The sequence below is a fragment of the Suncus etruscus genome, chromosome 16 (genome assembly GCF_024139225.1).
Source record: "Suncus etruscus isolate mSunEtr1 chromosome 16, mSunEtr1.pri.cur, whole genome shotgun sequence".
NCBI lineage: Eukaryota > Metazoa > Chordata > Mammalia > Eulipotyphla > Soricidae > Suncus > Suncus etruscus.
Genome location: NC_064863.1, coordinates 79,608,400 through 79,622,027, shown reverse-complemented (window position 1 = coordinate 79,622,027; position 13,628 = coordinate 79,608,400). Strand labels below are relative to the sequence as shown.

Sequence of the window (13,628 nt, the reverse complement as noted above, 5' to 3'; positions counted from 1 at the left end):
CAAATGGATTAAAGACCTTGATATCAGACCTGAAACCATAAGGTATATATAACAACACATACGTAAAACACTCCATGACACTGAGTCTAAAGACATCTTCAAGAAGAAAACATCAGTTTCCAAACAAATGGAAGCAGAGATAAACAGATGGGACTCTATTAAGCTGAGAAGCTTCTGCACCTCAAAGGAAACTGACTAAAATACAAAAGCACGGAATTGGAGAAACTATTTACCAAATATTCATCATTTAAGGGGCTAATATCTAAGATGTACAACATACTGACAGAACTTAACAAGGAAAAAAAAAACATCTAAATCCATCAAAAAATTGGGAAAGAAATGAAGACACTTTCTCAAAGAAGAAATACAAATGGTCAAAAGGCACATTAAAAAGTGCTCAAAAAAAAAAAACCAGTGCTCCAGGAGCTATTTCTAAGCTCAGAGCCAGAAGTAATCCCTCAGTGCTGCCAGGTATTTCCCCAAAATAAAAACAAACAAAACATATAACAGTCTGAATCACTAGGAGAATTTTGTGTACAATAAATTTACTTACAAAGATCATGTTTAGAATACATCACAGCTGAATTTTCTACATCTCTTTTACTTATTGGAATTTAAGAGACACAGTCAAAATATTAGAGGAAGAGAAATGTTTTCTTGTTGTAGAGTGTGCAAAAAAATCAATGGTGAGGAAACAATTGATTTTTATTTAATGTAAGAAGTAAAAAAAAATAAAAATTGTATAAGACTTTATTTAACTCTCCTAGAAATAGCTTGTCAAAGGAAAAAATACACTAGACTTTAGAGATGAATAATGTAAACAGTAAGTGGGCACTGAAAGAAAAATAGCATCAACATAGATACATACAAAGGAAAAGTCAACTATATCTCTCTGTTTCTTTGTAGGCAGCCTATGTTTTAATTTTAAAGGTAAAGATACCACATTAAAAAGTCACATTCCCAATTTTTAACTTGGATTGGAAAAGCTAAGATCCCGGAGAATACCTACCACTTGACCACAGGTCTAGCATGTTCATTCCTGCTTGCACTGAAAACAATGCCTCTTTAAAATATTACCTCTTGAAGAACTCTCTTCATCTTCAATAACAAAGTCTTGACAGCCGTGCAGTCCTGTAGCATAAGCCTGAATGGTAGAGAATCTATGCCTCCATTCTCCTCTACCCCTGGCAATGTGCCATCTGTAGAAGGACTGCTGGGCATTCGGCTGGCAAGGGATCCCCTGACTTCTTGGTCAGCGTCTTTTGTTAGTTTCAGGAACAGGCTCCTAGCAAAGGGAAACAAAAACAGACAACCATTAGAATCCCTAGAAGTCCTTTCTAAGATGCCTATCAATGTCAATAGTAAGCAAAAAATGTTTGCATTGTAATTTTTCATCATTTAGGTTTTGAAATTTCTGAAACTTTTGAGCATTATTTTAAAATCAGTGAACTGCATGCTGAGTGATAAATATCCACTGGCAATCATTGTTTTAGAATGTGATTCTTTTCCCCAACAAATATTTCATTTACACATAACAACAAAGCTTTGCACAAGGCTTTCTCTTCTAAAAATGAAAGTCAATAAAAATTACAGAAAGAGAATTTCCTTGGAATAATTCTTTGAGACATGCAGAAAAGTAACAAAAATTTAAAATGAGTAAGAAAGTGATAAAATCAAAATAACTGTTAATTATTAATTAAATTACTAAAGAAGGGGCTGGAGCAGTGATGCACGCGGTAAGGCGCCTGCATCGCAGGCACTAGCCTAGGAAGGACTATGGTTCGATCTTCTGGCATTCCATATGGTTCCCCCCAGCCAGGAGCGATTTCTGAGCACATAGCCAGGAGTAACCCCTGAGCATCGCCGGGTGTAGAACAAAATCCAAAAAAATCAAAAAAATTACTAAAGCAATCAATGATCATGTTAGTGATTTTGAAAGACTCTGAATAGAAATTTGGTAAAAATATCATTCTGTGAATTATTTCAGTGAATTGCGTAGTAGATTATTTAGCAAAAGAAATGAAATATGCATAACTATGCAATTAGCATGTTTAACAAGTAATCAATCTTATTATCATAAGAATACATGAAAAATGCATCATATTATGTTCTAGTTTATAATCTTTTTTAAAAATTGGGGTATTTGGACGCATCCAGCAGTGCTCAGGGGTAAAGGATTGTAAAGATTGAGGAGATAACAATGAGAACAAAGCTGAAATTTTAAGGTAGTTAAACTATTCAGCAACACACCTAGAAAATGGCATGAACTATTCTTTTTAATACTGCAAAAATTTTTATCTCCATTCCCACAAGAGGAAATCATGGCATTCCCTGCAACTACTTAAAGTAGCCACACTCTTTCCTGGAAGCAAAGAGGCCAAAGCTACAAAGATTCACAGAATTCAGTAGCTAACTTTATGAGGCTTATTAAGATACAATTAACATATTAGTCATTAATACAAAACTTTATTTCACAAATGAAAAATGATCATATCTGAAAATATTTCACTTTTGACAGGGAAAATAGATCTGATAAGAACGATTTCTAATTAAAATTAGCCAATTAGTGATTTGAATTTCCCAACAGAAATATGACTCAGATGCAAAGGCATCCACAGCTATCTTGTACAATGCTTCTGACCTCTTATTTGTGATGTGATTTTAAGTGTCTAACACTTAAAATAGACAATATTTTCACTGCACGCCATATGCAGACAAAATTGTCTTTGGATACATTTGAGAAAGAGAACCAATTCTTTACAATTTACTTCCATCTTGAGGAAGATCTCATCATGTGGGTTTTATAGCTGTCAAGAGCAGCAGAAGGGACAGAGGAATAGTAGAGGGAGGAGTCAGTGACTTTGCACAGGAAAACCATCATTCATTATGATAGGCAGATTAGGAATGAGCAGGGATGACAGATATCAGTTACCCAAAAGCATGGTTATGCAATACAAGCCAATGAAAGTTCAGGCTCTCCCCACAGATCTGGGAAAACTGGTCTCCTCTCCTTAGCAGTTCAACAATCCTGTCCATCATGAGCCAAAGGGGAGTGTAAATTCATTCAATGACTATTGAATTGCATTGAATATTATCCCAGTGATGATGTGGTTTTGTGAATATCTCTCTTGCTCTGCAATCAGAATCTGATTACTGCATAAGCTCATGCATACGTAACTGAGTGAGTTTGAAGAAACATCCACCTTTTTGAAAGAAAAAATTTACAAGAATGAATGATCATAGACATGACCCAATAAAATCAGGGGAAAAATACAAAGATCAATGGCCTTCTGTTTTGGATCCCATCCTATGTATTCAAATGTGTACTTTTACAATGAACTTTGAGCTTTCTTGACTTTGTGGCCTGAGGAATTACGAAAGCAGACAGATTCCCAACATTAACTGTAGGACATTATTGTGATCATTGTTACCAGACTACAAAAGAAACAGAGAGGGATGGCTCAGTGGTAGGGTGTTTGCCTTGCATGCTTGCTGACCCAACAGACCACGGTTCTACCCCAGGTGTCCCATATGGTCCCCCTAGCCAGGAATGGTTTCTGAGAGCATAGCCAAGAGTAACCCCTGACAGTCACCGAGTGTAGCACAGAAAAATAAAATAAGAAAAAGAAACACACACACACACACACACACACACACACAAGCAAAACCTATGATGTCATCTTTGAGAGAAGAGACTATAAGGGAGATAAAGCAGATAGGAGCCTAATCTTTGAAACTCCAGCCCCTTTACTCTTACTAAAACTCATGACTACCACCCTTCCTGAAATTTTACATATAATCAGATGATTTAAAAAATTTAAATAACACCACCTTAGGGAAGTTGGATTATTTCCCTTTTTCTGACTCCATGCTTCACTTAAACAAATAAAAAGACCTCTATAAATCACTTTTTTTGTCCTTGTAGTGCATTTTCTCTAAGAGAACAAATGTACCCACTATTCCCACTGAAAATTTGAGGAGCTGAGTAAGTTTTGGATGTTCTATCCCAAGCACTTTCCCCCAATTATTTTCAATGAGAGAAAATGGAAAGGTTAGCTCTACCTGTACAGAGTAACAAAAAGCCTACATACAAAGATCTGTCAAAGTTTAATAAGTATATTTGAAGAAAAGTGATATTTTTCTAAAGAGCAAAATCAGAAACTTAACTTTGGAATTTTTTTTTTTTTGGTTTTTGGGCCACACACATTGACGCTCAGGGGTTACTCCTGGCTATGCACTCAGAAATGGCCCCTGACTTGGGGGATCATATGGACACCCAGGGATTCAACCCTGGTCAGCAGCTTTCAAGGCATAAGTTCTACTGCTGCGTCCTTGCTCCGGCCCCAATGGAAATCTTATTATTATTTGAATATCAGTTCACAAAGGATCAGGCAAGTTATGTTAAAATACATCTTAGTTTGCATAATTCCAAAACTAGCACAAAGGTCTGATTTGACATTAAGAAACTGGCATGCTAGAACCTAAAAATTAAAAACAAAGAAAAGACTATTGTTTTTGTTGTTTTGTTTTGGGCCACACCAGTGACGCTCAGGGGTTACTCCTGGCTATGCACTTAGAAATCTCTCCTGGCTTGGGAGGTACATATGGAATACTGGGTGACAGAATGGTAATCCCCCCAGGTCAGCTGCGTGCAAGGCAAATGCCCTACCGCCGAGCCACTGCTCCAGCCACAAGAGACTATTGTTGAATAGGCTGTGTTCATATATTCTCTAAAAATACTGTCTATCTAAAAATACTCATTTATTGGAAATGTGCATCCTGAATTCCTTTATCATAAGATTTTTATTTTTTAAACTGTTTGTTGATTGATTGGTTTTTGGGCCACACCCAGTGGCGTTCATACGTTACTCCTGGCTCTGCATTCAGATATTGCCCCTGGCAGGCTGGGGGACCATATGGGATGCTGGAAATTGAACCTGGTCCCTCCCAGGTCAGGCACATGCAAGGCATATGCCCCACCACTGTGCTATTTCTCAGGCCCCTATCATAAGATTTTTAACTGTATTTCTGAAACGGTTATAAGTACATTCCCATAGTAATAAAGAATTTCTTTTGGTTTTGGATCACATCCAGTAGCACTCAGGGGTTACTACTGGCTCTCCGCTCAGAAACCGCTCCTGGAAGGCTCAGGGGGCCTTATGGGATGCTGGGATCCGAACCGTCCTGCATGCAAGGCAAATGCCCCACCTCCATGCTATCTCTCTGGCTCCAAGAATTTCTTAATAACATTTTATGTTAGATAGTTTTCATCTGATATTTTTCTATTGATTTTTATATATAGAAAGGGAAGGTAAAAGCCAAATATCTTAACATAATCATAATCTAGCAACTAAGTACATTACCAAGTTCATCTAAGAATGATCTTGTTAATATAGATTCAATCATAATGCTTTCACTCATGTCCTAAAATGAATCTTTCCTAAGGATATTCATATATGTCACACTGTCTTCTGAAAAAATTTTGCTTATTCCTTTCAGATCTCCCCTTAAATGCAACCTTTATCTAGAAAACTCTCCTTAACAACTGCTATTGCAATTTCAAGCTAATACGTTTTGCTTTATAATCATTTTGTAGCACTATTCCAGAAGTTTAAAAAATTAATTTATGGGAATTTCTAGAACACACAGGAATAATATGACTTACATTTCTCTCTTGTTCCAAAAACCAGAGAAAATACTAAACAAATAATTATATTTCTGAGCACAGTCTGGTGCATAAGGGACAATTTTTTGGAGGGGCACACACGGAGACACTATGGGGTTACTCCTGGCTCTTTGCTCAGAAATCGATTTGGCAGGCTCAGGGGACCATATAGGATGTGGAAATCGAAACCAGGTCTGTCCTGGGTCAGCGACATGCAGGCAAACACCCTACTGTTGTGCTATCTCTCAGGCCCCAACGGACAAATTTTTCAGGTGTTTAAAGAGTAAAATGCACATGATAATAATAGCAGTTGATACTATGGTTAAGATCACTAACTGAGGTAAAGTCTATAAAAATTGGAGTTTCTGTTTTTACGCCCAAGCAAATATCGAAGATAATTGATTACAGACAAGTGTCAAAGTTATGGCAACATGAGTTCCAACTTTTCAAAACTTTCAAAATAACAAATCAACTTCCCTGCTAATCAGATAGGATTCTCTATGGCACCAGCAACTATTTAACATTATAATTTTGTTTTTGCTTATTTGGTGATGATACTCAGAGATCATTCCTGAAAGGATTTGGGGGACAGAATGTCTTAACAGGTATGGAAATACAGGCTACTTATTTGCAAGACCTTAACCATTGCACTACCTCTCTAGCTCAGAACATTGCTGTATGTATTCTTCACTAATTAAAATGTTTCAAACTTTGGGAATAAAATGTGATACGTATTAGTTCAAAAAACACAACTCAGGGCCGGAGCAGTGGTGTGGAAGCACTAAGGTGTCTGCCTAGCTGGCGCTAGCCTAGGATGGACCCGCGGTTCAATCCCCTGGCGTCCCATAAGGTCCCCCAAGCCAGGAGCGATTTCTGGGCACATAGCCAGGAGTAATCCCTGAGCATCCCCGGGAGTGGCCCCAAAAACCAAACGAACAAAAAGAGACCACAACTCAGGAAAAAGTATTTTTAAACAGCAAGAAATTAATCCTGGTCATAGAGATAGGACATTTGCCTTACATGTATCTAACCTTGACTGATTCCCAGCATCAAAGACGCCTTCAAGCCTTACCAGGAATAATCCCTGAGTGCAGAGAGAGTCAGCATCTTAGGGTTTAAACTTTATAAATTATAAGTACGTTTTTTTACACGTAATTTACTATGAAGCAGTTTTTATTTCAAAAATTTGGGTTCATAAAGCCATGAATGTCCTAAGAAACTAGATTTGTGAAACAGCATAGTGGAGTCATTTCCCAAAAATGTTATTAGAAAAACAGTCTCCGGGCCTGAGCAATAGCACAGCGGCAGGGCACTTGCTTTGCACTTGGCCAACGAAGGACATACCTGGGTTCTATTCCTGGCATCCCGATGGCTCCTCCGAACCTACCAGGAGCGATTTCTGAGTGCAGAGCCAGGAGTAACTCCTGAATGCCAGTGGGTGTGGCCCACAAACAAACAAATCTGTCTTAAATAAAGATTCTGGGTCTATTTATCTCACTGTGTTCCATATTACAATAAGCATCTCAAAACTGACAGAGTTCTGTCAACATGAAGAAAGATAAAATAATGTGAATTCTAAAAGAGGAGGTATTCTGTTAACAGTTAAAACTTGCCATGGGCAGGTAAGAAACATATTGGAGTATCTACATTTTTTCCCTCTTTGAAATAAACCACTGGGCTTTGTGCAGATAGCACGAAAGCATAATTATACATAATAGAACTGACAAGAGATTAAATATCTGTTGCAAGAGACTGAAAAATAATCCTTGAGGCTAGTAGGAGAATCTAATGCTAGATTCTGAAAAACATGACATCAAGACAGTGTCGCAGCTAAACTGAAACGCCTGCTTTAACTCAGTTGCTGAATTGTGTTTAGTTCCTTTTTCTAGTATTCATCAGTATCGCCCTGTCACAAAGAAAGGCTACTCAGACATTCATATATGATATGTGGATATAAATCACAAGGTTAGATAAAAAGCTAAAAATGTTTTGTTTTTCAGATGACTAATCTGCTAACACATGAAGACAGAAACTTGGATGGCTTGTACCATATCTCTGGCTCCAATAAATTTCTCTCTTTATATAATCATAATGCTTTTCTATGTGGAGACATCCTTGACAGTAAAAAACAGATAATAGTAACAACAATTGTTGCTGCTGGTTTCTCATTTATGCAAGCATCAAAAGAATACATTGGTATCAAGCTTCAATTGTCTGATAACAGAAAGATTCCCAAGTTTCCTTTCCTCTTAAGATAACTATCCACTTACAAAGCATAACAAAACAAGTTCTATTACTAATAATAGTAATAATAATAATGACTTCATCTCTCCCAATGGCTGCATAATATTCCATTGTGTATAAGTACCACTGTCTCTTTAGCCATTCCTCTATTGAAGGACATCTTGGATGTTTCCAGAGTCTGGCTATTGTAAATAGTGCGGCAATAAATATAGGTGTGAGAAAGGGAGTTTTGTATTGTATTTTTGTGTTGCTAGGGTATATCTCTAGGAGTGGTATACCTGGATTGTATAAGAGCTCAATTTCCAGTTTGGGGAGGAATCTTCATATCACTTTCCAAAAAGGTTGGACTAGATGGCATTCCCACCAGCAGTGATTAAGAGTTCCTTTCTCTCCAGATCCCCACCAGCACTGCTTGTTCTCATTCTCTGTGATGTGCACCAATCGGTGTGGCGTGAGATGGTGCCTCATAGTTGTTTTTATTTGCATCTCCCCAATGATTAGTGATGTGAAACATTTTTTTATGTGCTGTTTGTCCATTTGTATTTCTTCTTTATCAAAGTGTCTGTTCATTTCTTCTCCCCTTTTTTGATGGGATTAGATTGTTTTTCTTGTAAAGTTCCATCAGTGCCTTGTATATTTTGGATATTAGCCCCTTATCTGATGGGTATTGGGTGAATATTTTCTCCCACTCAGTGGGTAGCTCTTATATTCTGGGCATGATTTCCTTTGAGGTGCAAAACCTTCTCAGCTAAATATATTTCCATCTGTTCGTCTCTCTAAGCTCTGAGGTAAAGGGTTATCTAGGTACCCCTTTACTACGATATGTTTTCTCTTCCAATTTTTCTATATGCCACAGATGAGAGAGACTATCCTTTGTTTTTCTTCTGGCTTACTTTATTAAACAAATTATTTTCCAATTCCACTCAGGTTCCAGCAAATTGCATGTTTTTATCATTCCTCGATGCTATATAGTATTTTTTTTCTCCTTTTTCTTACACACCATAGTTACAAAATTGTTCATGATTAAGTTTCAGTCTTTATTGTATACCACCCTTCACCTGAGAACATTCCCTGCCACCAATGTCCCCAGTTTCCCACCCCTCCTCCCCCCTGGCTGCATTTTACTCATCTCTCCCTCTTTTTCCCTATCTCTCTCCTCTACCCCCTTTTTTTCCTTTTAGACACTGTGGTTTGCATTATTATTAATGAAGGGGCACTGCGCCTATCACTTTATCTCTGTTGAGTACCCAGTTCTTGTGCAGCATGATCAGTTCCCATTTTCATCGTCTCAGTGGTCCCTTTCTCTATTCTAACTGCACTTGTGGCCAGCTTACTAACCACTTGACATCTGCAGTGTTACGCCCCTTTATAGCACAGACATAGAACATAATACAATCAGGTTATTCTGTGACAGTTTATAAAAATGGGTTCTCCTGACCCCCAATTCTGTTGTCTTTGTTTATTACAAAACTAATTACAAGTCAGAATCTGGAAACAACCCAAGTGCCCGAGAACAGATGAGTGGATAAAGAAACTGTAGTACATATACATAATGGAATACTATGTAGCTGTTAGAAAAAATGAAGTCATGAATTATGATAATAGATGAATAAGAGTATAAGCTGAGTGAAATGAGGCAGAAAGATAGATATAGAATAATCTTATTCATCTGTGAGATATAAAGAGAAAAAAGATAGCATGGCAATTTATTATATTTCTTTTCATCAGCAGTAGGTATGTTCATGGTTTGCTGCAATGAAAAAAATATTATAGCTGAAGATTCTTAAGGTTTCAAACCATAAAATAACACTTTCTCCCAAAGCTTATTTACAAGCATTACTGAAAAGATCTTTATAAGAAAAAGTGACTGATTATATGTCTCTGCAATACATTATGGATCATGTAGGACACATGGGAAATCATCCTTGAGTCACTTTTATGAGTTTCAGTATATAATACGCAATATATTCACCATGGAAGAAAATAGGAAGTATTTATTTTCTATTTATGAAATTCTTTCTCAGTTTAGTCTCTTATGAATTTGTTTCTGGAACTGGCTGTATCCTCTCAATTTTTATTTTGTGTGTGTTTAAATACATCAAGCAGTGCTTCATTTCAGCCTCCCCCCCCCCCCCCACTTATTTTTTTCAGGAGGAGATTGGTCCATACTTGGTGGCGCTCAGGAGTTACTCCTGTCAGGTTGGGGGATCATATGGGAAGCCAGGGATAGAACTCGGGTGGGCTGTTTGCAAGGCCAATGCCCTACCCATTACCTACTGTGATATCGCTCTGGCCCTGAGCCTTTCTGCAGAATTCTGACCTATTTTCTTTAACATTTTCCAGAACTATGTAGTAGAAATTGTCAACAGCAGTTAGAATGTCTAACTGTGAACATTCTACTGAAGGATGTTATGAGTGATAAATCTTCCAATTACAGGGTATTTTATCTAATTATTCAAAATAAAACTGTCATATAAATATGTGTATTCAAATGACTAATAACAAATAATGAGGTTTTTCCTACTATTTTTTCACTCTATAAGATGCACCTGACCACATAAGATGCACATAGTTTTTAGACGAGGAAAAAAAAGAAAAAAATTCTAAAGCAAACGGTGTACTAAATATTTAAAAACTCTAACAGAATAACCTGATTGTAATATGTTATATGTCTGTGCTATAAAGGGGGCTTAACACTGCGGATGTCAAGTGGTTAGTATATGCTCTCCTCCCCTGCACTTAGACTTCAGCTCCAGACAGCATTCACTCCATAAGACACACGAACATTTTCCCCTATCTTTTTTGGGGGAAAAAACGTGCATCTTATGGTATAAAAAATATGGTAGTTTCTAGGACCACACCCATCAGTGATCAAGGCTAACTCCTTGCTCTGTGCTCAGAAATCACTACTGGTGTTGCCTGAGGAATTATACAGGGTGCTAGGATCAAATCTGGGTCCACCACCTACAGGGAAAGAGCTTCACTTATGTGAAGAAATCTTTCAGATATTAAATTATGGGGCTGGAGAGATAGCATGGAGGTCATGTAATTTTACAATGGACTCTAAGACTCATTAAAATGTCAAGAACCGGGACTGGAGTCATGGCACAGCAGAAGATAGCACAGCCTTGCCATGCTGCCTACCCGGGATGGATCAGGGTTTGATCTCAAGCATCTCATATGGTTCCCCGAGCCTGCCAGAAGTGATTTCTGACCATAGAGCCAGGAGTAATCTCTCAGTAATGCCTCTTGGGTGTGTCCCCCAAAAAACACCCAAAAGTTAAGTATCAGGCACATGTATATGTGCTTGCTGCCTCGACCCATGTGTCAGTACACACATGTGTGTTGCTGACCCATGTACATGACTGATGCCTAATTATGTGTCATTGGCATCTCCCCTCTTGAGATCTGGGCTTTTATGCTTTTATATTTTCATGCTGACCTGTGTACTCTTGGGCTGTTAGAAAAGCCCCATATTCTGCACATTATTCTCTTTATTATTCTTGCCCCCTATTTATAAGTGCCTTCCAATAAAACCCCTTTAAAAAGAAAAAGTCAAGAACTTCCCTTAATAAAAAAAGAAACTATCACTTTAAATGTCTGCAAAATTTTTCTAAATAAAATGGTACTTTTAAAAATTGAACATTATGCCATTTCTACTGTTTAACCCCTTTTAAAGTAATCCTTTAGTAATCTCTGCATGATTGTATGATATAAAAATCTTAATAGACCTGGAATACTTAGAAAAATAGTTATTTCATAGAAAAATTAATGAAAAAATTGAATTTCCTGGAGCAGTATGGTAACAATGATCTCAATACCCAAAACATTAGAACCACAATTCAGAACAATCTAGATAAATATGCTAACCATGTCTAGATAAATATGCTACTCTGTCTCACTAAAATTTATTTGCTCTTTTAAAATAAACAATAAGGCTTTGCAAAATTTTTTATTCATTTGTTTAATGGCACAAGTGCTAAACAGATAGTAAAAAAAAAAAAACTTTGATTTTTTTTTGTATCTTTAGTTTTGAAATGACCATAAAACAGCTGAACATTTGCTTTCTCTTTGGAATCAAAAGGTGTCTGAGACTTATGAAATAAAAGATAATTAAAAGAAATTGAGACAAACTTTACTTTTGCTTTATAAAATGATTGAAGTTAGTCTAGAAAGGGACAGACACAGAATGAGCTTTCTCATATATGAATATAAAAAAGCATAGTAGGGAAATAGAAATGGTATAGAAAATGCCAAAGGTTAACAGAAACTGAGAACTACTTTAAAGAACTGAGCCTGAGAGTAAGAGGTGAGGGTGTGGAGAGAAATGGGACAACAGTGTTGGGAAGTGGGCACTATGAAGGATAGTGTGATGCTGGAATCTCGTACCCATAAATCCATACCAGTAACAGCACTGTGTTCATGAGTTTATATATTTTTTAAAAGATAACATGAGAAATCTTAAAGTCTCATACTAAAAATGATTTAATTGGAATAAAAGTCTAAAAAGAAACATTATGAATAACAAGGATTCTAAGTTTTAGATAAGTGGAAAACTGTCATTTCAGTATTAACATTTATAAAGTTAAGCAGAACTATTTGAAAATGAAGTGTTTTGAAACAAAGTACAATCAAATTTGATGGTTTATAAATTTTAAATTAGAGTTCAAATAAATATCTACAAGTAAAATATTAACACATATTCTGTATTTAATATGTTGACATGTGCATGCTAAAGTGAATCAGATTCAACTGAATTTCAAAAGGCTACAAAGAAAATGAGAGAGACATTTGAATATGTTTCATGCATGCTTCTGACCTATGAAAGAGATGTAAGAAAAGGCAAGAATTTTTTTCCTAAGCAATTACAAATTGCTTACTTCATTCATAGCTATAATCTTCAGCTTTGCAGGGTGGATTAGTTGGTTGTTGAAAGGAGTTAAAATAAAAGCACTTTAGTTAAATCAATATATTTAACTAAATAAATATTTAGTTAAAGTCATTTTTAGACAATAAAATAAAATAATATAAACTAGAAAATTAAGCATTTTTCAATGAGTATTAAATAATTTTTCAAACTAGGATAAATATTAAATAATTGGCTATGTTGCCTATATAAGCGTGTTGCTTTTAAGTAGGTATTTATTTGTTTATACCAATAAATGTTTTTTAATGAGACAAAAATATTTAGCTTGGCTGTTAAGAATGTAGTAAGTAAAAATGCTCTACTCTTCTGAATGTCTATCACATCTTAATTTTTCTAGAGATTATTATCTGTTACAGGTGATATCTTATGAGTGATGCTCTTGCTATTTAAATAGGAATCCTTCAAATTATTTAGCACCCAAAGAGATATATTTGTAATAGATAATGGTAATATATGAGCAATAGATTATACTCAGCAATAAATTATTGTCATTTTCATCTTTTGTGTGGACACCCCATATGTGCTCAGGGTTTACTCCTGTGATGCCTGAGGAACCATATGGGGTACTACTGACTTCACCCAGATCGTTTGTGTGCAAGGCATATGCCCTGCCTGCTGTTGTTCTATCACTACAGTACCCATCCTTATGATTTCTAATGTTAACAGACTGCCTTCTATGTAGCATGTATTATCAAGTTCTTTACATATAGTATAGTATATACTATACATAGTAAATACTATATATATAATACATATAGTATCATATATAATCCTTACAAGAAATATAAGCCA

General features: G+C 36.2%; 1 protein-coding gene across 1 annotated transcript in view; it reads right to left on the bottom strand.

Moving 5' to 3' along the window:
• CCSER1 (coiled-coil serine rich protein 1) overlaps positions 1 to 13,628 on the bottom strand; it is an 809,928-nt gene that overhangs the window by 625,123 nt on the left and 171,177 nt on the right. Inside the window, exon 5 of the mRNA XM_049790093.1 lies at positions 1,078 to 1,285. Coding sequence (XP_049646050.1) covers positions 1,078 to 1,285 — 208 coding nt within the window. The remainder of the gene's footprint in view (positions 1 to 1,077; positions 1,286 to 13,628) is intronic.